Source organism: Drosophila busckii, chromosome 2L (genome assembly GCF_011750605.1).
Source record: "Drosophila busckii strain San Diego stock center, stock number 13000-0081.31 chromosome 2L, ASM1175060v1, whole genome shotgun sequence".
In the NCBI taxonomy this organism is placed as follows: domain Eukaryota; kingdom Metazoa; phylum Arthropoda; class Insecta; order Diptera; family Drosophilidae; genus Drosophila; species Drosophila busckii.
The window spans coordinates 16,718,725-16,742,195 of NC_046604.1; the positions used below are offsets into that span (position 1 = coordinate 16,718,725).

Here is a 23,471-nt window from a genome sequence, read left to right on the forward strand (position 1 = left end):
AAAGTTCGATAGCGTATATATATTTTTTAAAATTTATATTAACAAGGAACAGCAGCAGTTTGCCAAATTGGTTTGATTGCTGTAAACTGGTTCCTGAGCTCAGCTGCTTAACTGTTCTGCAGTCGTAAAAGCTTCCTGCATTTATTTTGGTAGCCAGACAGCCGAAACTTCCGTATTCAGCTGCCCATAAGGCTGTCAATGCGCTTACTTTTTTTTGTTAACTGTTTTACGTGCTAGCTGCATTTGGCGTAAGAGTGAAAAAGCCCCTAATATGATGCGTCAGTTAAGTGTTGAACACAACTTAGTAAAGTTTACTACTGAGCATTTGGCACGAAGCGCTTAATATGACTGATATATGTCTAGAGTACGCACGATCTGTTGAGTAGAGTAGAAAAACGCATCAGGGTCAAGTGAGCGTTAAAGTCGTTTAAATCAAGCGCCAATCAATGTAAGCAAACAATTGTTTTGCCTTATCAATTGCTAAAGCTGCTGACTTAAATAAAATTAAAAGAGCTTATCGAAAATTTTACATGCTGTGTCATTGAGCTGTCTGCTTATCAGCAAATTTGAATTTTTGTGTTTTTGGCGCTTCAATTGTTGCATTACATTAACATTGAGTGCCATTAACCTTTATATGCGCTCACATGGAAAAATTTCGCTACACATACATACTTAGATATGTCAGCGTCGTCAGCAGCAAAAGTCACACAATAGGTGTTAACATTTCCAGTAAATACTAAATAATAAAACTGTTAATTGCTTAGAAGTAAACTGCGCTGTGATCTGCTGATGTGAATATTGAGTAATATTAATCATGCGCCAACAAAATATATAACATATTATGCAAATTTTGCATACAAAGGTGCTGCAGCTAACTGTAAACTTACATGTATATGTTTGTTTGATAATCAAAGCTTAAGCTTACAGTGGGTTTGTCTGGATTTTATAAAAAACCCCATTGAATCATACAATTTGCATAAGGAAAATGTTAAAAACGCATTGTTAATTCCCTTGCCCACACACGCACACACACACACATGCAAAAAACTGAGCGCGAGCGCACTTGCGATCTTGACACTGAAAGTTCTAAGAGAGCGCAACAGCTGCTGCTTAAAGAGCGCGCGCTCGCTTGTACGCTCTTTAGCATTTGCTCTTTAACTTTTACTTTTGGCAAACGTAAACGCGTGTGACTCGTTTATTTGGTATGAAACTTATGCATTATAAATTAATTTGTTATCAATAAATAATAATACATATATTTAAAACTTAGCACTGCGCATACCCGTACGTACTCGCTCTCTTTCACTCTCTAGCGCTCTTTCAGCCACACACGCATGCGTATGTCGCTGTCTCTGTCTGCTGCTTGTTATTTAAAGCCCGACGCGTTCACTGTCGAGAGTCTCGCGTTTTTATAAAACTATAAAAAGTCTCAAGCAAATCAGCAGATTTTCAGTTAAAATTCAGAATTCGCATATTGCAGACGCTTAAGATCGAGTGCGCCCAGTGTCTGTTATAAAAATAGCCAACAAACTTAGTATATTGACTAAATCTGTAGCAGATTTATACTAAAATATATATAAAGCAAACAGCTGCAGCATTATGCTTAATAACAATAAAAACATGATCTTCAGCAGCCTTTGTCTGCTGCTGCTTTTGACGCCAGGTAAGCGATCCAAGCAGTGTACAGTGATAAAAATATGATATGAACTAGATAAAGTTTTGGAACTTGGCTTAAGTAGCTACAAAGTCGGCAAACTCAAGTGCGTTTAGTCAACTGTTGACAAGCTAAAGCTGCAAAAAAAAATGTAGACAAAAAATCAAAAAAAATACAAGCGTATCACATATACAAAAAAATAAATTAAAATGCAAACTCATTAAATGGCAAACAAATTTTGCATATAAAGCAGACAATTAAATGCAAACAAAAAATATATGCCATAAATAACAATAATAAAAAAAATGAACGTTAATTTTTATTACGCGTAAGATTATGTGAATTTATTTAAGTGCGGAAATACGTTAATGTACCAAAAGTGCACAAAACTAAAACTAAATAATTTATGCAATTGTTTAAGTTATATAACTAGTCAACACTTGTGTTGGCAACATTTTAGTTTTGTTGACATTGAAATTGAAACTGCTAATTGAAAAGCTGCGTTTGCAAACCGAAAATGCTACAGTTAAATTTAATTGTAGTTTAACTGTTATTTATGTAGCTGTGTGTGTGTTACCATTTAGCACAAGCAAACACACAAAAGTTAGGCAGTCTATTAGCAGCTCTGCACAGTGGTGCAAATGTCATTTTATATATATTGCTTAGACTTTGCCACTGTGGCTAATACAAATAAAACCTGAATTACTTGAATTTGTTGTATAGCTTTAAATGTAAATCTAAATGCAGCTGTTACTTGCCATAAAAAGTAAAACGTACTTAACTATGTCTGGGCTAACTAAAAATCCTTTAATTAAAAGCTTTAATTGTATAACTTGGCATTTGCATTTTGCGCATTTGCTAACTTATTGCTAATGAACAGGCTCACGCTGTTAGACAAGTTTAGTTATTATTATTGTTGGCATCTAAAATTTACCGGTATGCGCTGCTCTTATCACGTGTTAAACGACAAATGTCGTAGCGCACATCAATCAATAAGATTTATGAAATTTGAAATAAATTATATAAAACTCAACAAGCAACTCAAACTAATGTTTGCTGTCAACGCGGCGTATGCGCGTTTATTATCAATGCAATAGCAGCAGACTGCCAGGCAGGATAAGCAGAGCGCTGTGAGTCACACAGCCTGGCCCGAAAGCAGTTTGCTGTTATCAGCGTCAATTGACGTAATTACACACAAATGTAGCTATGAGTTTGCTTGGGGTAAATAATTATTGCGGCAACATGCAAAACGCGCAAACTTCTCCTCTAATTTGTCTTTGCGCGCGGGCAAGATCGATTATTAAGAGTGGCATGTAAATAGCTCTAAAGGCTTAACACAATTAACTAATAATAAAGAATGAGCAAATAATACGCCAAATTAGTTTAGGCAAGGGTACAAGCCAAGCCCCAAAACGCAACAGTTTTGATAAATGGCCCACACATGCTCTTTGCCCCATTTTGGCGGCGATCGTTTATCATTGCGCTTTATTTACCAAAGCTGTAAATTGTTTTCAATGGAAAGGAAATGGCCACAGCGCCACACAATATTTGTTAAATAAATATAAATATAACAATGAGCTCGATCTAGAGGCATTTAGGCAACAAATAGTGATTAGATTTTCAATTAATATGTAAAAATGCGCTAATTGCAAAAAGTAAAGTTGAACTTTAAGCAAAAATATGTTAATTTTATTTTTGTAGAGTATACGTCTAACTAATTATAATCAAAAATATTCTTGGTTATAGAACATTTTTCTTTTTTATAGAACTTTACTTTATTACAAGCCTAAATATCACTTATTATTAATTTGTATAACGTATACGTAATATAAAATTAATTATATGCATAAATATTGTGCTTTATACATTTTATAGATTATTAGCATGCTTATTAAATAATCTAGCATATTACTAATGCAATTATTTATTTTAAAACTTATTATTTTAATTAAAATGGAAAATGTAGTAAAAAATTAAAGTTAAATTATATTGAGCAATTTTGCTTGCACTATTTGTGTCATATTTGCTATAAATTTTGGCAAATGTTTTAAGCCTTTTAGCCACTACTAACAATTGCATTCAATTTGCAGCTTGTCTGGGCGATCTGATGTGCTATGTGTGTGATGATTGCCCGCAGCTAACAAAGGCAACGCCGCTGCTGGCCTGCAATGAGGACTTTTTCAATCAAGGCGGCAGCACTGAGGCATCCACTGTAACCACCACCACGCCCATGAGCAGCACCACAGATGCAGCCACCGAACCAATAACCGACACTACTCAGCCTGAAAGCACAACAATGCCAACAACAATTGTGGTGGACACAACAGAGCCAGAAGCGAGCACAAGCGAACAGCCAGCAACAACTGAACAAAGCACAACAAGCACTGAGGCACCAATGCCCACACCACCCACAGCAGGACCTGTTGAGACAACCACAGGTTTGCCCACACCACCCACCGAGGAGCTGACAAAGCTTGTGGCTGTAACGGATGATGCGCCAGCCATACGCCAGCGACGCGCTCTGGTCGACACCAATGTGACCTATCATTGCTATAAAACGCAGCAAGAGGGTGAGTGTGGCCATTGCCAACTTGTAACTGTTGATTGCTGATTGTTATTTGTCTTTGCAGTTAATGGCACAAGTTTAACGCAGCGCGGCTGCTCTCGTGTTACGGCCATGCAATCGGTGTGTGGTGAGCTGCAGCAGCAGAATAACGGCACTGCATTCGCCAGCTGTGATCCTTGCAGCATGAATGCCTGCAATGGAGCCAACTCGCTGTTGCGCAATTCGCTTTTGGCCACTATGCTGCTGGCAATTGTCTCAGTTGTGCTGCAGAGCAATTGAGCAACGACTTAAGCTTAAACTCTCACTCACACACGCACACACACACAGCCCGGTGTTAACCCACACACACTCATTTTGCAGCAGTTCTGCTTTCATTGTTAGCTCATGTGAAATTTTATGTAATTTTAAGCGCAACTCTACACAAATGAAACATTTATCGAAATATATATAATTTAATGATTAATACGCAGTATGCTAACCAAATTTATTAAATAAAATATAGTTTAAGTGAATAAAAATTGAGTTATTTTATTATTTTTGTGTGCCAGAAAAATATTTAATAAATATTTAATAGCTCACAAGCATGGCACAAATATTTCACAGCTAAAAATTACGCACTTAGTAGTTCTGGGTCACACAATATTAAGTATACGCACTGCGTGCAAAAGCATAAATCTGCATAAGCCACTTAAATTTCTAACAAATTTATGCTTATAATTTATAATTAATTTTTATTTGACTGCATAAATTTTCTTAAGTATTATTTTATTAAATAAAACTTAATTTTTTTTATTATTTAATAGTTGAAAAACACGACACAACTGAAACGGAAAGTAAAAATTACGTGCTTAGCCACTTAAGGCGTTTCGAAACTAGTTCTAGGTCAATATGAAGTATACGCCCTGTGCGCATACGCGTCTACGTAATCCATGCAAAGCACATAATAAATACAAACTTTGAACAACAAATGCAAAATCAAATCATTCTAGGTCAGCGCTCACTCAAACTTTGGGTCAATGTCACGCATACGCCCTTTTTGGCGTCCGCGTTGCGTATACGCCGCATTGTGCAAACAAAACTGCTAGGCATACTTTTAGGCCAGCGAAGATAAACAAATTTGCTAAACGCAAACAAAAACTCACTCACTGTGCAAAGCAAACGCAAGAGAGAGAGAAAAACAACAACGATTAGATAAGAATTCATTAATAACAATGCAAATGCTGAAATTTCCCCTAATCAAGTATAAAGTACAGTGCGTACTGCTAAGTGCGTACAGCTATAAATTATACAAGCGCAGAGCTATTAAAAATTTATAGCCACGCGTGGCCACAGCCAATTAAACTGCTTTATGTTTGTATTTGCTTTGGTTAATTAACTAAGAAATTAACAACCAAGTTTATATTTTTATGCTATGTTACGCTATATTAATTATATACAAATCAATGCCACACACATCAGTCAAAGCGGCTTCACAGCTAATAGCCTCTTCAACTGATAAGCAGTGCGTGTGTGTGTGTGTGTGACACATAAAGAAATGGCCAACAAGTGAAAGCGTTAATTAGTCATAAGTTCACTCTGGTCAGTAACAGATAACGTGCCCATTGTGTAGTTTGCCAAAAAAGCAAACGCAATTTGATAGCAAACATTTTTTTATTGTCTGCAAAAAATGTTAGTAAGCAGTTTATTAAGAATTTATTTGTAAACAAGCGGATGCCACAGCTAAATTTCATAAGAAATGTTTTTAACTCAATGCTGCTTGATTATAAATTGAAAAATTTGATAACGCTTTACAATGCGTGAGAGGAAGTGGACAAGCTAAGTAACTATAGAGCTAACTATAAACTAAACTCGATAAATTTAATAATTTAGGTGCAAACTTACAATAAAATTTAACCAAGCTGCGCGACAACAAAAGTTTGGTAACTAAAATTAATTTATTTATGTCAATCGTAACTTAGAATTAATTCCAGAGCAGCTGTGGCCTTCAGGTTAAAAATATTTTTATACATAACTATATAGCATAATATTTATAATATTTTATTTTAATAGAATAATATTTATATTTAAATATTTAGTTGAATATTATAGCAAACTATTGACAACAAAATTTAAAGCATTTTAGCTGATTAGAATATAATTAAAACTATATATACAGACAGTCAGATCTAGCGCTTTATAGATAATAATAAAATATTACTAAACTATAAGAACACTACACTTTTAACTACAGAGTCTATAAAACTCACCCCAAAAATATGTGACTGAGTTATATTTAATTAAATTGATTAACATTTATTTAAAGCTTATGCCTTTAATATCTGATAAAATTAATAAATTATGCAGTCGATGAATCAGCGTAAACACCCAAGCGTTAAATACGCATACTATCAATTGTTTGCCTTTTTATCGAGCTACAACTAGTTAAGTTACTTTAACAACAACAACAAATTATTGCACAAGTCACATTAAATGTTATTTTATGTCTTAGTTGCTGCGATCAGAGCTTTTGTCAGATCTAAGAAGTCGATTAAGCTGATAAGATTGCAACCAAACACTTGCCGCAGTTTGGGCCTAGTTAATGCTCAAAGTGTGCAGCGTGAGTTGACTGCACTATAAGTTTATATGTGACACATCCTGAGGAAGTAATACTAGTGCAAATAGCTGGAAAGCACATCCTTATCACATATCGTAAACTTTATTTGATGCAATGTTATCAATTGGTAAAAGCAGCAAACATGACATAAATATAAAAGGTACGAACGTCTTATCAGTGCCATTGGCCAGCTCGCTGTTCGTGCCAGCGCCAAGTGATAAAAAAAAACAAAACGTTTTAACAATATATTTAATTGGTAGTTTGCATTTGAGACTCGAACGTGCTCGTTGTCAGTCGCTAGTTGGAAAAAATTTATAAAAAAAGTCCTGCATATAAATTAAGGATGCGTTTGCTTTGTCTGCTGCTGTTAACGCTTTGCGCTTGCGCCAGTTACTGGCCAGGTAAATTACGTGTGAATTAAGTTGCGTCAACAGCAGCTTAAGTGTTAATTCAAGCATCAATCATATTTATTTAAGCATAGATTTTAGCTAGCGCTTGAACTTTGTGCTTTTTATAGAATTTGTAGCTGCCGCGGCGGCAGCTACTACAAATTTTCTTATCGAGCTTGTTTTGTTGCAAAATACAAAACAAAATGAAACCATGGCCATGCCCATTATTGTAATTGCTACTACTCAACGCATGCTACAAAAATTTCTGCTGTTTAAACAAATGATCAAAATTATTGATGTGCAATTTTATTTGTACACTTTGCTGACGTAGCGACAAATAGTTTTTAATTATTAACCAATTTAATTTTCAGTCAATGCTCTTGAGTGTTATGAGTGCATTGGTGATGCTTGCAATGAATTGACTGATGATAAGCTGGTAAGCTGCAATTTGGATAACGATGATCAAGGCAAAACTACAACTGGCTCTCCAGACTCTACAACAGATGCAGCTACAACTGAATCAGGACCAACAGAGTCCGGTCCAACAGAAACAACTGCAAAGGAGTCCGAGCCAACGGAAACAACTGCAAAGGAGTCCGAGCCAACGGACACAACTGCAAATGAATCTGAGCCAACAGACACAACTCCAACGGAATCTGAACCAACGGACACAACTCCAAAGGAATCTGAACCAACGGAAATTACTGCAACGGAGTCAGAGTCAACTGCATCAGATTCAACTGCATCAGATTCAACTGCATCTGAGTCAACGGCAACTGAGCCAACGACGACTGAGCCAACGACGACAGAACCTTCAACACCAGCTTCAACTGAATCCTCAACGTTGGCAGATACAGACACAACAGCAACAGAATCTGCAACAACGCCAACAGTTTCAACCGAGACTGAGCCAACGGAAATAACGACCACAGTTGAACCCACCATAACAACGGAAGAAGAAAATGTAGCACCAACGGATTCCAGTCGCATTGTGGAAGCTGTGCGCTCTGGACGCGCGCGTCGCTCGCTGGCTGCACTGGCAACGGATCAGCTGCTGAACAACTATCGCTCCTATGAGCTCTACGGTCGTGCCGTTGAATATCGCACAAGCGCCTGCTATAAAATTTTAGTAAACGGCGGTAAGTTGCTCAACAATTAACTTTTGATTTCTTATTTAATAATTTTTATTGCAGTCATGCAACGCGGCTGCATTCGAGTGCCGGAGGAGCAAAGCGCCTGCCAGGCTGTGCGTATTAAGGTGGGTCTGCCTGAAGGTTCCACTGGCGACGATGAATGCGACGTTTGTCAAATGGATCGTTGCAATGGCAGCGCCAGCCTGCGCATATCCTTGGGCTCACTGCTACTGCTGCTCGGACTTGGACTGCGGTCACTTTTCTAAAGCAAACAGTTGCACTTGTATTATATACATAAATATAACTGCTTATATATATAAATACTGCATTTAAGTGATCTAAATTTTGTATGCTAATGAAATTAAAAAATATGAAAAAACAGAAAAAATTTTAGTTCAATTTGAATTTGCAAACGATTTAAGCGTCTATAGAATAAACTAAAGTCTACAAATATAAAAACTAAATGTTATGCTTTAACTTAAGCTAGGGAAAATTTCATTACGATTCACATTAAATTGAGCGAATAGGATTAAATCTCTAAATGGGCATGATACCTAATTAGTCTTAAATTTAATTATTTATTAATTGTTTATGAAATATTTCCTATAATAAAGCTTTCAATTGCGTTCTATTTATCTTAGGCACAAAATTTCCGCAAAAAGGGCAATAAAAATTATCAAATACCCCCTTATAGCAGCCTTATAATTAATTATTGCCTTCGATTGACTATTAAAACTGAACCCAAGCTACAGTGTCAAGTGTAAAGCAATTCAGTGCAAACAAAAGAAATCTATTGCAGGATATACTGATATCGTTAGTTGAACTAAGGTGTGTTCTCTGGAACTTTATCTAATCACCGTGAGTCGTCAGGCTGAACCTGTGTCTGCCATAAATCAGTTATACTTCTATATAGATACTAGTATTAATGCAAGGCTATCTGTTTGCTCAGTTAACAGACATGCATACAATTGTTGTATACCAATTGCAATCTGCGTCATAATTTATAGGTCGCGGTACGCTTTGGGCTTTGCCATTCCTCTATATAGTTTATGATTTGTATACAAAAATTGGGTATTTTGCGATTTTTCGTTTTAGTCATTGCTTATCAAATGGGAAACACTTAATTGGCTTCTAATCTTTATTGAATTTTAAGTGTTTTTGGCAGACTAATCGACTGCGAATTAATTGAAAGTTCAAAATTATTAAAACCCTAAACTGCACTAAAGATTAAAGAAATCAAGTGCTTTATTTATAGGTGGGAACATATAAACATATATTTAATTTTTTCAATATGTTATCAGTCAGACAGACTATAGCTAAATTGAACTGTAGAATCTTGGAATAGCTACAAATTAACTGATCTATTGGATGCAGCAAAATATTTGCAGAAATATTATTTTGAGCTTTGCTTAATAAATTATGCAACAATTTTGCTAGCACTTTATAATGTATAATTAAAAAATTTAATATTTAATAAATTTTTTTGATTACAATTTTTTATATTTATTGCATTAAACAATAATTTAATTTATTTTAGCTTATAAAAATTATTGTGAAGTTGCTCAGCGTCTTTAATTGTTTACATTATAATTTTATTTATTTCACTTTATTGAATTTATTGCTAAGTGTTGCTAAATCAAACTAATTGTAAAATCTAGAATTTAAAATTTTTTTAAATTTACAACTGCACTTAAAACAAATTTCATTTATTCTTGCGCTATGCTCAAAAGCTTTGCTCGCAAGCACATTAATTGAGTTTTGCAACCTTAGGCCAAGCTTCCAAAAGCTGCACAGTGGCGCGCAGCAAAAAGCTCTTAGCACTTGAAAGCTCAATTTGCGAACTCGGTACTTACCATATTTAAACACATTCCGTACTACATATGGCTAGTAAGTATGTCAAGCCTTTATCGTGGCGCGTTATCAGTTCAAATTTGGTCTAGATAACTAAAGAAGTACAACGAAGGCATTTTTACGAGGCAGTTAACCCAAAGCATTCGGCTTAAGCGGAGCACGCGAAATTAGAGCAAAACATGCAAAGCGTCAATACTATTGCCATACTATTGGCCACGTTAATTGCAGTTGGCTTGCAAGGCAGCACAGCGCTAAGTAAGTTTAATACAATTTGCTAAAACTAAAACTAAAGCTAAAAAGTTTATCCAAACAGCTTGCACTGATGGCACTGCTAGCAATCCCTGCACGACTTCTTGTTTCACCAGTATTGATGGTAAGTAGGCCAATATTAATTTATTTAAAAAGCAGCGTGACTCATAAAATTGTTAGATAGACTTTGGCTATATATAGTTTAATACATTAGACTTAACCAACTGCTTATCGCTTGTTATACAGGCATTGATAACAAACGTTTGTTAACACATTCGAGCAAGTGCAATGTCGCACTTATAATCCAATATTTTGAAATTCAATTTGTTTTATGTATTGCCAGCAAACTGCAGCTGAGCATGAGTCATGCGCTAAGCGCAGTAGCCAAAGGGGGTAGATAAAGTTGCTTTGAAATTAAGCGCATAGGTTTTTATACAAATAATAAATAAAAGCAATAAATTTAAAGCAGCTATGAAAATATGTAAGAAAAAGCATAAGCAGTTTGTGCATATATTTTTGTTGATACAATGCGTATACGCATTGCGTATACGTAATAATTCCTTAACTTTAATTGACTTTGAAATAAATTAATTTATTTAGTGCAAAATAAAGCTTAGCAAAGCATTTTAATTAGTTGTATATATAATTTACTTATAACTTGCTGAGCTTATAAAAAATTTTAAAACTAAGTCAAGTCAAGTGAATTCAAAATTAGCTGCGAGCTGCTTGCAGCTGCAACCTTTTGCACTTCTAAAGGCAAGAGATATATTTTAGGCATATTTCAAATCCTTTTTCTTAGAAAAGTTACTATTTAAGCTTTGAACGATTTCCAACTAAAGTCTGTAGCTATTTCTGGAGCAATCCTAAGTCCTAAAGTGGAAACATGTTAATCAAATTCATTGCAGACAAAGGTGTCGTTAGCCGTGGCTGCGTGGCTGAGACTGGTTCCTGTGCTGCTCCCAGCTGCTTCAACTGCACAACGGACAACTGCAATGCGCCTTTGGTATGCAAGAGCTGCGATGGATTAGGCTGCACTTTAGTCACTGCTGCAACCAGCAACAAGATTTGCGATGCGGCTCAAGAGTGCTACAATCAGCTTCAGCCGGACGGCACAATAACGCGCGGCTGTGGCCCAAAGTGTGCTACGGATAGCTGCAGCAGCTGCACAACGGATAACTGCAATGCAGGCATATATCCAGCAAATCGCCTGCTTTGCTATCAGTGCACAGCGAACGAGGCGAATTGCAATGTTCCAGCGGAATGCAACAATGCTGAAGCCTTGTGCCTTGTTTAAGGAAGCAGGATCAGCAGTGCTATATGACGGGCAGCAGTTTCCAGAACATGACACGTGGCTGCAGCACAGATGCAGCTGCGCTATGTCCACAAGGCTCCAGCGACAGCAGCTGTCTGCTTCTGCAGCGATCAAAATGGCTGCAACTAATAGGCAATACGCTAGCTAACTTGGGCAGCTGCATCAAGTGCAGCGGCGAGAACTGCATAGATAAGCAATTGGCTACAGCGGGAGCCGATTGTGCGCGCCTACAATTATACAGTTAACGAGGTAAGCTGCTATAGCCCAGCTGGAGGCCAATGGCACTGTGACGCGCGGATGCAGTAACGAGCATGAAACTTCCTGCGCCGAAACTGCCAACTGCAAATCCTGCGCTGGCAGCAATTGCAATGTCGATGAGATAAGCCTTTAGCTGCATCACCTGTCGTAGCGATAACTAATGCGCATTGTCGCCAGGGCGATCATATAGGCGGCACTGCCTTGTGTCAATCCGCCAGCAGCTGGTCAAGCAAGCGAATGCTTCGAAGGCCAGTGGAGTAAGTAAAAGTCCACTTTACTCATTTGCATTAAAATTCAAATTTATTTCCTTTTATTTAGATGGCATTGTCATGCGTGGCTGCCTTAGTGATGCCGGCAGCCTGATGCAGTCTCAATGCAAAAACACTGCGGATAATCGCTGCAAAACTTGCGCCGCAATTGATTGCAACACCTCCAGCTACAATGGCGCCAGCAGCTTGCAACTGAGCTTTGGTCTGTTCGCACTGCTGCTAATTGCGCTCCAGCAATGTCTCTAGGCCAATTTATTCCAATCACTGTGCGTGTTGCTTATCTAACTTTGTACATATATAAATATCTATATAGCAAACAAAACACATAAATAAATTAATATGAATGCGAAATGCGTCATAGACGCGACATTCATTCCAAAAAAAGCTAAATACATTATATATTTTGGAGTTTTATTGAACTATAATGGACACAAAATTTAGTATAAATCAACATTCTATATAAGCAACTAATTTCCAGTTTTCTTGCTTGCATAGAAAAATTGTGTTTAAATTGTAATTTAATAAATATATATGTGAAAAAAATAAGGCCTAAAGTTTATGCATTTATTTTTCATAATACAATGCGTAGATGTATTGCGTATACGTAATAGCTGCTTAACTTTGGTCTAAAAAAATATTTAAAAATAAATTAATGTGTGTTTAATGATTAGTAAAGCAATTTACATATATTTTAAAATATGTTGCTTGCAATGAAAAATTGAGTTTAAATTGAAATTTAAATCAGATTTGCAATTTATATATAAATAAACTGTTTTATTAATTCATTATTATTCAATTTAAAAGTGAGGCTTTTGGTAAAATGGATTAGATTAAATACAATGAAGTTTGCTTATATAAAATGTTTGCTGTACTTGTTTTTATTATAAAAAATTCTGAACTGCGTCATATAATGAAATTTTGAAATGTGTTTGAACTTTAGTTTTGCCTCCAAATAACTTTAAATTCAATTATTTTGCAGTTAAACAATATTTTCTATTGATGCATAAATTAGGAAAATAAATAAGTGAATGTTGAGTGCTTCGAGCTAACTTCTCGGTGGCTTAATTAGTTTAGAGCTTATCAACTAATTGACAGCAATTGCAGCTTTAATTTGCTATGACTTCGATTAAAATAATAGTTTATTAAAATTATATTATGCTGTTTGAATTATTTGCTTATAACTGATTAAAGTGCAGCGCAGCGAGGATGCACATGCTCCCAGCTGTGGTCAATAGCAAACCAGCCCGCAGTTGAGCTGCTCCTGCACCATCTATTATGGGTGCCCGATGCGTGTTGCAATTGGATTCCAGACACATGAGGCAGAGCTTCGGTTCCTTGAGGCAATAGTTCGGCTCGTTTGCTTGCGATAGTTGAATGATGCAGCCGCGTGAGATGAGCTTAGTGTCACCTGGCCAAAACAAAGAATGGACGTATAATGGATAAATGGATGAGGGAATAACTTACGTTTGATCAGCGTATAGCAGCCATCGGTCATGGGCAAACTTTTGGCGCATTTGATCATCTCGCTGGGCTTGTCGTGGCAGCTGCTGTTGGCATAGCCGCTGCAGCTGTAGCAGCTGATAAAATTGGACGGCACAGGCGCTGGCGATGCAGTGGTTGGCTCATGCTGTTTGGGCTGTTCCTCCTCATGCTTTGCTGGTGCCGTTGTTGCTGCTGTGTATTGCTGTTCAGTCTCAGCCGCTGGCTGCTCAGGTTCAGCAGCTGGCGGCTCAGGTTCCGCCGCTGGCTGCTCAGGTTCAGCAGCTGGCTGCTCATGCTCAGCCGCTGGCTGCTCAGGTTCAGCAGCTGGCTGCTCTTCTTCCTCATGCTCTGTCTGCGCTGCAGCGTCATTAACATAATCTGGTGGTGCATCCACAGGCTTTAGAGTCATTTCTATAGCCGTCTCAGCATGTTCCAAAGGCTTAGCTGTTGTTGTTGCTGTTACTGTTGCTGCTGTTGCTGTTGCTGCAGGCAATTCTGTATGCTCCACTGCTGGCGACAGCTGCTCCGCACTTGTTGGCATTTCCATAGCCAGCGTAGTTTCAGCCACTTCCGCCTGCTGCTGCTCTGATAACTCCTGCGAGCTGCCATGTTGCAACAGCAGCAGCAACAGCAATAAACCACGACACCAATGCAGCATGCTTGGAACTATTCTGCTAACTGGCACAACTAATGACTTTATATCGTAACTTTCAAGTGCTTGCTGCTGATATGGAAGAAGAGCTCTGCAAATATATGCCAATGGTCTCCAAAAATAAAAACCAAAAACAAAAAACTGATTGTGACTCCAGTCGCTTTGGGCTCTCGCTGGCAACTGCGACAAGGCCATTGCGACTATTTTGAAACATATGTCCTACTGATTGTCACGCAATTATCCTGCTACAAAATGAAATCGATATAAGCCACATACGCCCCACCCAGACCTTGCCATTGAAATGCTTCAACGCTTCACCCCGCGCTGAATTTTTGATCATGTGAAACTCTGTTGTTCATTCCAAGGCGGTCGACATGTGAGCAAAACGTTCAGTTAATAGCAGAGTCATCATGCAATTGACATTGCCTATAGCTGACCTATTCTACATACATATATATATCGCTTAGTTAATATATAACATTAAGTTTATGAGACCATGCGACAGGTTCAACCCTTAATACTCTAAACAAATAGAAATATTAATATGAGGTCAGTCTTTGACCTTTGAAGCATAATTTGCTGCTTAGCTGTTGCTGGGAAATTGATTAAACAAAAGCAAATAAAACAATTTTTTACACAAATCTTGAAGCTTGAAACTTTCAAATGGCATTTAAAATTTTTTTAAATTTATTTTTATATTTAGAACGTGTTTTTTTTAAATTCCAAAATTTATATAACAGTTATTTCTCTCAATGAAAAACTATTTTCTAAATTTTCCACACGCTTTTCTAATAAAAAAATATTTAGGCTTATTGCGCTCCAATTTTGAGAGCTTATCGCTGTCCATTGTTCTATACATCACACCTATGATAGTCATTTGTATATAAAAGCTAACTTTGATTAAGGCTAATGTATAGCTTATCGCTCTGATAATAGCCTTTTGTTATAAAAATTTGACTACATTTATTTATTGAACACAAATCGACTTGCAGCATGAATCGCCGGAAGCACTCGCACTCACTCTCACAACTGCTGCTGCTGCTCAGCTGTAAGTTGTGCGAACTGTTGCCAGTAATATTTTATTCCAATAAGCTGTAATTAGTACATTTATAATCGTTAGGCCTGGCGCCATTGCAGCACAGTTGGGCCATTGTTTGCTATCATTGCGATTCGATTGCGTTGCCCGAATGCGCCCAGACGCGAGGTGAGGTCGGTGTGTTGCCCTTCAAGGAGTGTCGCTCGGAGCTGACGTGTATCATGTCGATTGGTATGTAGATCTAGACTTGACTGCATGATGATTGGTCAACAGCAATTGTACTTTCAGTGGATACCATAACATATCGCGGCTGTGGTGTGGAAACACCCACCACAGAGGCCACCTACTCCAAGCGTTGCTCCGCCAATTTGTGCAATGGCAGCGTCTATCCACCTGGACGTCTCAAGTGTCACCATTGCGCGTCGTCCAATTGCATGGCAGCACCCACAGCCAAGCCAGTACCTTGTCTTTATCATCAAGAAGTAGATCATTGTTATACCGAGTGGTTTAGCGCTACATTAGCCTATCGTGGCTGCATCTCTGACAGCAACCACACCGTCTCCCAAACGGCACGGCTATGTGACTACAATGGCTGCAATGATGCAGCAGCTTAACTAAAAACATCATTTGTTGGTTCAGCATAATTTATTATATGTATGCATTAAACTAAAAATGTAAACCATTGACTATTGTTAGCATGCTCTAAGATCTACTTGGACGCTTCAATCTCGCTGGGCTTCGGCGTTTTATAGCTTGGATTCAGCGCACGTCCGCGATGATTGAATGTATAGAATGATGGAAAGTTGCCCAGCGTGTCCCAAGTCTTCTGCTGCATGTCCACTGTGGCGCGTATCTCCTTGAAGTTGCCCACTATCTGTATTATGTTGTAAATCACCAGCACCAAGCTAATCACTGTTTGCAGTATGATCTGAATAAAAATAATATGAGTTACAGCTGCCATAGTCAGTGTGCTTTATATACTTACATCTAGCGGCAAACTTGTCCATTCCTGCTCCGTCAAGCGCAAGTAGGTACGATCTAATTAAATAAAAGCACACACATTTAATTCCAGTTGCTAGCCGGACCAAAGGTCTGCTTAGTTGTACTTACGATGTGCAGCAGAGAAAGCAGCATGCGCCAGACTTGCGAAGCCAGCCACTAGCAGTAACTTGTTAAAAACTGTGCTGCCCATATTTATCTGTTTATTTAGTTATAAATACAATTTAATTCAGCAATTTGTGCATGTAAAAATTAATCAGTGTAAAACTGCCAGTTGCTTGTTAACGAAGCGTAGCGTTGCCAGATATGCAGCTTAAGCAGCTGTTTAGCACGGAGCTTGATAAAAAGTAATCGAACATGCTCGAACGCCTTTGTGTGGATGACACTCGCTAGTTTTACACTCAGTTATCGATGGTTAGTAGCTCGATGTTTTTATAGCTCTAGTAATGAGCGACAAAATTGAAATAAATAAATTAAATCAGGATGGTTTGTGGCAATTTAAACTAAATAACAACAATAATAATCTTGTGGCGTGCGGCACAGCACACGGATACACTTGCACCGATGGCGAGGAGCTGGCCCAGCTGCAAAGGACAATGGCAAAAACGAAACAGAAATATACAACTACAACTACAACAACAGCAGCAGCAGCAGCAGCTGCCACAGCAACAACAACTACAAATACAGCAATATCAATACAGACAGTCACAGCAACAACAATTACAACAACAATATTAGGCGCTGTTGCCGTTACGCCCACTTATGTTGCAAGTTTCGAGGACGAGGGCGGAGGAGACGACAGTTTGCCGGATGACGACGACAATGACGGCGACTGCGCTGCTGCGGCAGGCATAAGCCTAGACAGCTGCGATAAGGCAAGTGTTTTTATATTCGTTTTTCACTGCATTTGCTTTGGCTTGCCTCTCCATTGTTTACTTGTTGTTTGTGTAATAATGCAATAATTCTTATGTGCTACAGCTGAACGGCGCTGCCTACGCGCTGCCGGCACTCAACTGCGATTTGGCAGCTGCCACTGCAGCGGCTGCCTCCGCACTTTCGCCCACCGATGCGGCCGTTGGCGGCCTCAGCTCCAGTCGCACTTCCATGAACAATTCCACAGAGAATCTGAGCTATGTTAGTGACAATTACTATGCCGACGATCTCATACTGCTCGACGACGACGATGACGATGTGGAGGCCGAGGAGATATCGCTAAACTCGGACGATTGCGTCTATGCGTATCGCGGCGATGCAGCGGACTTTGATATGGCAGCGTTGGACGCCAGCACTGGACGCGGTGGACGCAATTTGGACTTCGGCATGGTGCGCGACGATGAAACGGATTTTCTTGAAATGGATTTTGAGCCAGATCCATCGTCAGAGCTGGAGTTTCCAGCCGACATACAGGAGGCGGCCATGCAAGCAAATCTGCTGCTCATGCAACGTGACTATAGCCAGCTGCAGAGTGGTCGCCACGCGGCCACGCCCACACAGTCGCGTCAGCTCTACAGCTCGCCCATTGATGAGCTGTCGTTGCCGCAGCAGCCGCCGCAGGAAGCGCTGCAGCGTCTAAGTAAAAAGTTTGCACGCATAAGTCTCAACTTGGATCAGATTAAAAACGATGCTGATGCCTGCTCCGATGTAGATGCGGATGAGCTGCTGTGCGGCAGCAAGGATGATGTGGATTTTACAGCTGTAGCAGCTACAGAGGCGGCGGCCAACTTGGCACAGTCGCTGCCCAGCACGCTGGCCTACACCAATTTCAGTCGCAGCACAAGCGTGCCCAGTGAGCAGACACCTTGCAATTCGAAGCTAACAGGCGCCAAGCCCAAGCGTCTGAGTACGCTATCAAACTCTTCTTCGCTGGTCTCTGCCAAAAGCGGCTCCTCCTCCAAGTCGCGACGCTCGCAGCCCAGCTACGATGAGCGCTGCTACAGCTGCACAGACTTTCGTGACAGCTCTTGCTCCGCTGGGCAAATGCAGCAGCCGACAGATGTGACACCAATGCTGGTGGCAGCTGCGGCTGTAGTGGCCGCCAGTGCAGCCATGGTGAGCACTTCGGCGCAGTTTGATTTGAACAGCGGCGAGGAAACCTGCCTGGACTGCCTGGAGAAGGAGTTTCTGGCAAATACCATTGGCAAGGCGCTGGATTTAAGCAGCTGTCCCAAATGTCGACGGCGCTTTGGCAGTCGTGGCAGCAGCCTATCGCTCTATACGCGCGCCGAGCAGACGCGCTGTCGCAGCGGCTCGCCGGGCTATCTGGATGAATACGGTGGACTCTTTGGCTGGCATAGCGCAGGCGTGGGTGTGGGCATCAGCGACATGGCACACTACAACCAAAGGTTTATTTCGTGTGATATAAATATTGGTATTGATATTGATATTAACATTGGCGGCGTGCAGGTAAGCCAAGCATTTATTATAAACAATTGCTATTGTTAATTAATGTTTAGCCTTTGCAGCTGCCCAAGCAAAGCTTTCCGACTGAGCCGCTGGTGGTGCGCCTAGCCACGGCGCATATGAGTGAGGAGCATCTGGTGCAGGCGCTGGACAAACTCCAAATTAGTTATAACGCCAATCAGCTGCATAGCTACTTTGAAAAGCAGGAGCAGTCGCCACAGCGCACAGCGTTCAATGGCAATCTCAAGCAGCTGCTGCTGCGTGTGTCCAAGCAGCAGTGCAATCATCGCAAGCTCAAAAAACTGCTGGAGTTGATTATCAAACAGCAGCCAAAGCCACAGCAGCAGCAGCTACATGTGCAGTTCAAGCCCATGAGCTTGGAATCGGCTGCTGAGCTTGAAACTGCGCTGGTGCCGCTTAAGGTAACGGACATATTGGCGGCCTGGTCACGCCGTCGCGATCTCGACATGCTGCGGCAATTGGATGCGCGTTTTCATCGCGCCAATGTATTGGGTTAGTTTGTTAGTTTTGCATTTAAAGCTGTTTAATTTAAATATTATTATTTGCAGGCAAGATTGGACATATTGTGCGTCAGGCGCAGCAGCAGCAACAAATGCCAGTCAGTCAGCAGCAGCAGCCACTAATTCCGCCTCTGCAGCCGCCTCCAATGCAAACTCATCGGCTCGTCTGGCGCTGCCCGAGTTGATAATGATACCACAATATTATGCCTGCGGTGAATTAATCTTGACGCGCAAATGTTAAACAAAAGAAAAAGAACGCACACAAATCCGCACACACAGACACAACCTTAAAGTTAACGCCTGGCTGCAATTTGTTATTTTATGCGCGCCCGAATTGACAAAGCTGTTTATATATTTCTTATAATTTATTTGTAACAATTTAAATTACAAATTGTTGCTGTTTACAATGAATTTGTTCTTAGAACGTCTTTTGGTTTTGTCAATTCAACTAAATTATGCTAAAGTGCTGCCGCTTAAGCAGCCACGCCCATAAACACACACACCCACACACACACACATACATACATAAGTTCTTATATATTAGCAATAGTTTTTGTCATTGTGTTTTTAGTACGTAGTCTTTAGGGGGGTCAAGCGGTTGGATGTAAGCCAAGTTAAGCGCGTTTATTAACAACGTATGTGTTATAAAGTTAATCACAATAAGCGTTAATCAAATTGCAATATTTATATTATTAACAAAACATACATACATATAAACAGCTGTGTGTGTGTATGCCACGCCCACTGATATATATCACAATCTTTATATATTATATAAACATTTATAAAAAGCGTATATAGCCTAGCTTATACTCTAAATTACTTAACGAACATGTAAACATTAAGTAGCCAAGTAAATTCTCATGCATAAGCACAAACATCAAAACAAACACACACAGTCAAACATTTGTTTATACGCACAAGCACTAATCGTGATTAATAACAAAATTATATTTAAGCTTAGTATTACCGCAAGTTTAAGATCAGTTTAAATTTTTTGACGAAATTCGCAACTCGAATTGTAAACCCTTTAAAAAAATTAAGCACAATTTAAATTACGCCATTAATGGAGCTTAATCACGATTAGTTTAGTCGTATAAACGTCACAAAATACAAATTCATGCTCATTATCCCATGCGTCTGGCCTAGGTTGCTCCCAAACTCCCCGGACTACGTGAACGCGCGGTGAGAATAATGTTGATTTAATAAAAATTACGCTTTATTAATATTATTTATTATGAACAATGAATTTTACAACTGTTAATAGCGTTGCTGTGACTGCTGCTGCTGCTGCTGCTGGCGTCCCGAATTATAATAGCCCTGCGCACCGCCACCAGCTGAGCCACCGCCCATGTTGGGCGGCATTGGTGGCGGTGGTGCGGCTGCGGCGTAATGTGCGGGCGGCGGCGGTTGCTGCGTCCAGGCATTCGTTGCATATGGCTGCATAGGCACAACTGGCGGTGGTGGTGGAGGCGGAGCATGGTACATGTGATAATTGCCAGCATTGCTGTTCATATTAGCCGACGGTGGCAGTGCGCCTATCATATTGCCCACTGGCGCCAGTGGATCATTGGGCGGCGGTATGGATATAGCCGCAAGCGGCACAGCATTAGCCAACGATTTGATGCTTTGTATGTTGTTCAGCTCAATGCCATTGGGCTGTGACGCTGGCGTGCACTCAAGGCTGGAATTTAGCGTTTTCAAAATGGAGTTGGGACTGTCCGCGCGGCTCGGCGGTTTCTGCGGCGGACTGTTGGGTTCTTGGCCTTCCTTTTGCGTCGATTGATAGAGATCCAGCACCTGATGGCATATATCCTCGAGTATCTCCATGGTAACATTCGATACGAACATGTCCCACCAGCGCTGATGCTGCGGCTGTCTGCCCAGCCAATCCAGCACAGTGAACTTGCTCAACTTGCTGGCCAGATGTATAAGCGCCACCGCTATGATCTCAGGCTCCCACTGCAGACACACCACCGTGCTGAGTGAGTCGTTAACAAAATTCCACGCCATTTGTACCATTTTTTGCAGCTTCTGCTGATCGCCCTTGAAGCACTTTGCATACTTAAGCAGAAATGTGTATGGATGCTCCACCTGCAGATCAAACTTGATGGTCTGCAGTAGTATGCGCTCCAGTGTCATCACCTCCTCCTTGGGATCGTCGCCAAAGGACACAAAATAGTTGTCGTTGAGTATGCCGCGTGCCGTTTTAATAATGTCCCGACACTTCTTGGGCGTCTCCTCCACCTTGCCAGCAAGAAACAAGCAACAGCAGGCAGTGACGTAGCGGGGAAAGCTCTTGAACGAGTGAAACATGTAGAAGCGATGAAAGTAGACAACGCCGGTTGCCATTGTGTTGTGGCCGAGTCCCATCTTGGTGCCGCATTCCATGATGAAGCGAGCGCCCTCCTTGCGGTAGCGTCGCTCGGTCTCGTACGTTACGCCATCCTTAATCGAAGGTGTTTCACGCAACTCCTTTTTGTCATAGTACCAACAGGGCATTTTACTTAGCTAGCTCAACACAGCTGGCTTATTTGTATTATTATTTTTATTATCTATTTTTCGTGCTAGTTGGCGTGAGCGAGAGGTAAATAGTATCAAACGTGTCTGAGCCAGCGCAGCCATACCAGCTATTTTTCTAGCTAGTTAGCTAGAAATGGCTACTTTTGTGCATGTCAGCACAGCTGTGTACATTTTTCAACAAGCTGGCAATGCTAGAAAAAGTGTTGCCATAATGAAAATAGTTAGTGCGCGTTTTCTTTTTAATTAGTTTAAAATATGCTTAGTTTGTTGCGTAAATAACGGTAAAGTGTATTATGCAATGTCTTAGTAAATGCATAAACAGCTGCATATACTTATATGTATGTGTGTGCAACTAAACAGTTTAACAAAAATGCAGCAGCAAAAGCTACTTTCAAGTTTGGCAAATTCTTATTGCCGGCGCCCGCTTACCACAAATGGAACTGGAACAAGTGCTACCTGTTGCTCTTAGTCCACGGCCAATGCTGGCCAATTAGTCGCAATGCCATGCCTTGGCATAGTTGAGGTAACTATTAACTAGCCATTCCAGTTAACGTTAGCTTAATATGCTACTCTAGTGGCGTTTGCAGACGCCAAGTAATGCGGTCAACAGCACACAGACACACACACACAGACACGCTTGGCAGGCTTATAACAGGAATTGCGTTGACTGCTTTGCCAACTTCGCCAGTTTTCATAGTTTCCGTCATATGCAAGTTTGCCGCCCACTTTTGTCGCCGCTTGGCAACTTTTATAGTTATTATTATTATTATTCTTATGGGTGCATAACAGCTGCGGGCGCATTGCAAAAAGGTTGAAACTGGTTTCCATTTCAGAACAGCGCCCTAGGCAGCAAACAGTGCTGGAAGATCTGTGTGCTTGGGGATCTCACACATATCATAAACAATTTGTATGCACTGTGTGGCAGTTGCGTCTGCATTTTTCTTGTGCACACACAGCACAAATGTTATTAACCTTGCTTGGAGCTGGGAGCTGTGAGCTGGGAGCCTGGGCTGCTTGCTTTTGGGGGCCTGCTTTTGGTATCAAGTTAGTCAATAGAATAATGCCGGTTCCCCCAAGCAGCATAACCAGTTTATGGTTTTCTTTCACTTAACTTTATTTCATTGTATGCCGGCGCGCTCACGTTCGCTCGCTCTCTCGCTCTCGCTCTCTCTCTTGCGCGCTCTCTCAGTTTGTTTGCTTACCTGGCTTTTGACCGTTTAAGACACGTTTGCAGCTTCGCTGCGCTTGCTGCTGCTCTCAACGCTTTTTCAGTCACTTTTGAAACGTCGTCAGCGTCGCCAGTAAGCAAACGGATCGCGCAGCTGACAACACACACACAGATACATACATACAAGCAAACAAAGTTAGCTTTTGTTGTATACACAGCTTGTATCTTTAATGCGCGTTCGTTTCGGACTACGGCACTGCAACAACAAGCTAAAAAAAAAAGTTATTAAATATATATATGCATGCAAATAAATAATAAAAGCAAAGCAAAGTGGCTAACTGTGTGCTCAAAATAAAAACAAAATCAAAGTGCCTACAAGTTTTTACCAATAAGTAATGTGAAGTTTCGTATAGTGT

The 23,471-nt window shown here is 40.2% G+C and overlaps 8 protein-coding genes across 10 annotated transcripts; 5 read left to right on the forward strand and 3 right to left on the reverse strand.

Annotated features, from left to right (window-relative positions):
• The first annotated feature begins 1,462 nt into the window (after positions 1-1,462).
• On the forward strand, positions 1,463-4,688 carry LOC108598283 (cell wall integrity and stress response component 4). The gene is made up of 3 exons (XM_017984902.1): positions 1,463-1,663; positions 3,745-4,224; positions 4,285-4,688. The coding sequence occupies exons 1-3, from the start codon at positions 1,600-1,602 to the stop codon at positions 4,497-4,499; spliced, it is 759 nt and encodes a 252-aa protein (XP_017840391.1). The 5' UTR covers positions 1,463-1,599; the 3' UTR covers positions 4,500-4,688.
• A 2,390-nt stretch (positions 4,689-7,078) lies between these two features.
• On the forward strand, positions 7,079-8,665 carry LOC108601258 (variant surface antigen E). The gene is made up of 3 exons (XM_017989161.2): positions 7,079-7,214; positions 7,574-8,341; positions 8,396-8,665. Exons 1-3 carry the CDS (start codon positions 7,157-7,159, stop codon positions 8,599-8,601), a joined length of 1,032 nt encoding a protein of 343 aa, XP_017844650.1. The 5' UTR covers positions 7,079-7,156; the 3' UTR covers positions 8,602-8,665.
• Positions 8,666-10,283: 1,618 nt separating this feature from the next.
• LOC108600023 lies at positions 10,284-12,641 on the forward strand. Its single transcript, XM_017986748.2, has 4 exons — positions 10,284-10,441; positions 10,500-10,559; positions 11,341-12,262; positions 12,324-12,641. The coding sequence occupies exons 1-3, from the start codon at positions 10,366-10,368 to the stop codon at positions 11,727-11,729; spliced, it is 525 nt and encodes a 174-aa protein (XP_017842237.2). The 5' UTR covers positions 10,284-10,365; the 3' UTR covers positions 11,730-12,262; positions 12,324-12,641.
• A 615-nt stretch (positions 12,642-13,256) lies between these two features.
• LOC108603751 (translation initiation factor IF-2) lies at positions 13,257-14,629 on the reverse strand. The gene is made up of 2 exons (XM_017992829.2): positions 13,739-14,629; positions 13,257-13,682 (listed from the first exon to the last, which is right to left on the reverse strand). Exons 1-2 carry the CDS (start codon positions 14,601-14,603, stop codon positions 13,450-13,452), a joined length of 1,098 nt encoding a protein of 365 aa, XP_017848318.1. The 5' UTR covers positions 14,604-14,629; the 3' UTR covers positions 13,257-13,449.
• A 756-nt stretch (positions 14,630-15,385) lies between these two features.
• On the forward strand, positions 15,386-16,126 carry LOC108608157. 2 transcript variants are annotated; one of them, XM_017999411.1, is made up of 3 exons: positions 15,386-15,456; positions 15,511-15,675; positions 15,733-16,126. In XM_017999411.1, exons 2-3 carry the CDS (start codon positions 15,666-15,668, stop codon positions 16,056-16,058), a joined length of 336 nt encoding a protein of 111 aa, XP_017854900.1. In that variant the 5' UTR covers positions 15,386-15,456; positions 15,511-15,665; the 3' UTR covers positions 16,059-16,126. The 2 variants fall into 2 exon arrangements, with proteins under 2 accessions (XP_017854900.1, XP_017854899.1); XM_017999410.1 differs by having other exon boundaries at positions 15,390-15,456; positions 15,529-15,675.
• Positions 16,075-16,734, reverse strand: LOC108608158 (membrane magnesium transporter 1). The gene is made up of 3 exons (XM_017999412.1): positions 16,555-16,734; positions 16,430-16,482; positions 16,075-16,372 (listed from the first exon to the last, which is right to left on the reverse strand). The coding sequence occupies exons 1-3, from the start codon at positions 16,634-16,636 to the stop codon at positions 16,154-16,156; spliced, it is 354 nt and encodes a 117-aa protein (XP_017854901.1). The 5' UTR covers positions 16,637-16,734; the 3' UTR covers positions 16,075-16,153.
• A 124-nt stretch (positions 16,735-16,858) lies between these two features.
• LOC108608155 lies at positions 16,859-19,775 on the forward strand. Of its 2 annotated transcripts, XM_033293056.1 has the most exons (5): positions 16,859-17,318; positions 17,422-18,846; positions 18,897-19,356; positions 19,413-19,466; positions 19,502-19,775. In XM_033293056.1, exons 1-5 carry the CDS (start codon positions 16,890-16,892, stop codon positions 19,603-19,605), a joined length of 2,472 nt encoding a protein of 823 aa, XP_033148947.1. In that variant the 5' UTR covers positions 16,859-16,889; the 3' UTR covers positions 19,606-19,775. The 2 variants fall into 2 exon arrangements, with proteins under 2 accessions (XP_033148947.1, XP_017854897.2); XM_017999408.2 differs by having other exon boundaries at positions 18,906-19,356; positions 19,413-19,775.
• Positions 19,776-20,102: 327 nt separating this feature from the next.
• LOC108608156 (cyclin-K) lies at positions 20,103-21,947 on the reverse strand. Its single transcript, XM_017999409.1, has one exon. The coding sequence runs from the start codon at positions 21,864-21,866 to the stop codon at positions 20,625-20,627; it is 1,242 nt and encodes a 413-aa protein (XP_017854898.1). The 5' UTR covers positions 21,867-21,947; the 3' UTR covers positions 20,103-20,624.
• Between the last annotated feature and the right edge of the window lie 1,524 nt (positions 21,948-23,471).

Excerpts from the sequence above, each read along its gene's own strand:
- LOC108598283 (XM_017984902.1), top strand. The coding sequence starts at position 1,600 with ATGCTTAATAACAATAAAAACATGATCTTCAGCAGCCTTTGTCTGCTG. Across the intron at positions 1,664-3,744 it reads GCTGCTGCTTTTGACGCCAG|CTTGTCTGGGCGATCTGATG; the intron begins GTAAGCGATCCA and ends TTCAATTTGCAG. Across the intron at positions 4,225-4,284 it reads CTATAAAACGCAGCAAGAGG|TTAATGGCACAAGTTTAACG; the intron begins GTGAGTGTGGCC and ends TTGTCTTTGCAG.
- LOC108601258 (XM_017989161.2), top strand. The coding sequence starts at position 7,157 with ATGCGTTTGCTTTGTCTGCTGCTGTTAACGCTTTGCGCTTGCGCCAGT. Across the intron at positions 7,215-7,573 it reads TTGCGCCAGTTACTGGCCAG|TCAATGCTCTTGAGTGTTAT; the intron begins GTAAATTACGTG and ends TTTAATTTTCAG. Across the intron at positions 8,342-8,395 it reads TAAAATTTTAGTAAACGGCG|TCATGCAACGCGGCTGCATT; the intron begins GTAAGTTGCTCA and ends TTTTTATTGCAG.
- LOC108600023 (XM_017986748.2), top strand. The coding sequence starts at position 10,366 with ATGCAAAGCGTCAATACTATTGCCATACTATTGGCCACGTTAATTGCA. Across the intron at positions 10,442-10,499 it reads GCAAGGCAGCACAGCGCTAA|CTTGCACTGATGGCACTGCT; the intron begins GTAAGTTTAATA and ends TTATCCAAACAG. Across the intron at positions 10,560-11,340 it reads TTGTTTCACCAGTATTGATG|ACAAAGGTGTCGTTAGCCGT; the intron begins GTAAGTAGGCCA and ends AATTCATTGCAG.
- LOC108603751 (XM_017992829.2), bottom strand. The coding sequence starts at position 14,603 with ATGGCCTTGTCGCAGTTGCCAGCGAGAGCCCAAAGCGACTGGAGTCAC. Across the intron at positions 13,683-13,738 it reads CTGCTATACGCTGATCAAAC|GTGACACTAAGCTCATCTCA; the intron begins GTAAGTTATTCC and ends TGTTTTGGCCAG.
- LOC108608157 (XM_017999410.1), top strand. The coding sequence starts at position 15,402 with ATGAATCGCCGGAAGCACTCGCACTCACTCTCACAACTGCTGCTGCTG. Across the intron at positions 15,457-15,528 it reads ACTGCTGCTGCTGCTCAGCT|GCCTGGCGCCATTGCAGCAC; the intron begins GTAAGTTGTGCG and ends TATAATCGTTAG. Across the intron at positions 15,676-15,732 it reads GACGTGTATCATGTCGATTG|TGGATACCATAACATATCGC; the intron begins GTATGTAGATCT and ends TTGTACTTTCAG.
- LOC108608158 (XM_017999412.1), bottom strand. The coding sequence starts at position 16,636 with ATGGGCAGCACAGTTTTTAACAAGTTACTGCTAGTGGCTGGCTTCGCA. Across the intron at positions 16,483-16,554 it reads TGCTTTCTCTGCTGCACATC|ATCGTACCTACTTGCGCTTG; the intron begins GTAAGTACAACT and ends TTATTTAATTAG. Across the intron at positions 16,373-16,429 it reads GGACAAGTTTGCCGCTAGAT|ATCATACTGCAAACAGTGAT; the intron begins GTAAGTATATAA and ends ATTTTTATTCAG.
- LOC108608155 (XM_033293056.1), top strand. The coding sequence starts at position 16,890 with ATGAGCGACAAAATTGAAATAAATAAATTAAATCAGGATGGTTTGTGG. Across the intron at positions 19,357-19,412 it reads TCATCGCGCCAATGTATTGG|GCAAGATTGGACATATTGTG; the intron begins GTTAGTTTGTTA and ends TATTATTTGCAG. Across the intron at positions 19,467-19,501 it reads GCAGCAACAAATGCCAGTCA|CCGCCTCCAATGCAAACTCA; the intron begins GTCAGCAGCAGC and ends CCGCCTCTGCAG.
- LOC108608156 (XM_017999409.1), bottom strand. The coding sequence starts at position 21,866 with ATGCCCTGTTGGTACTATGACAAAAAGGAGTTGCGTGAAACACCTTCG.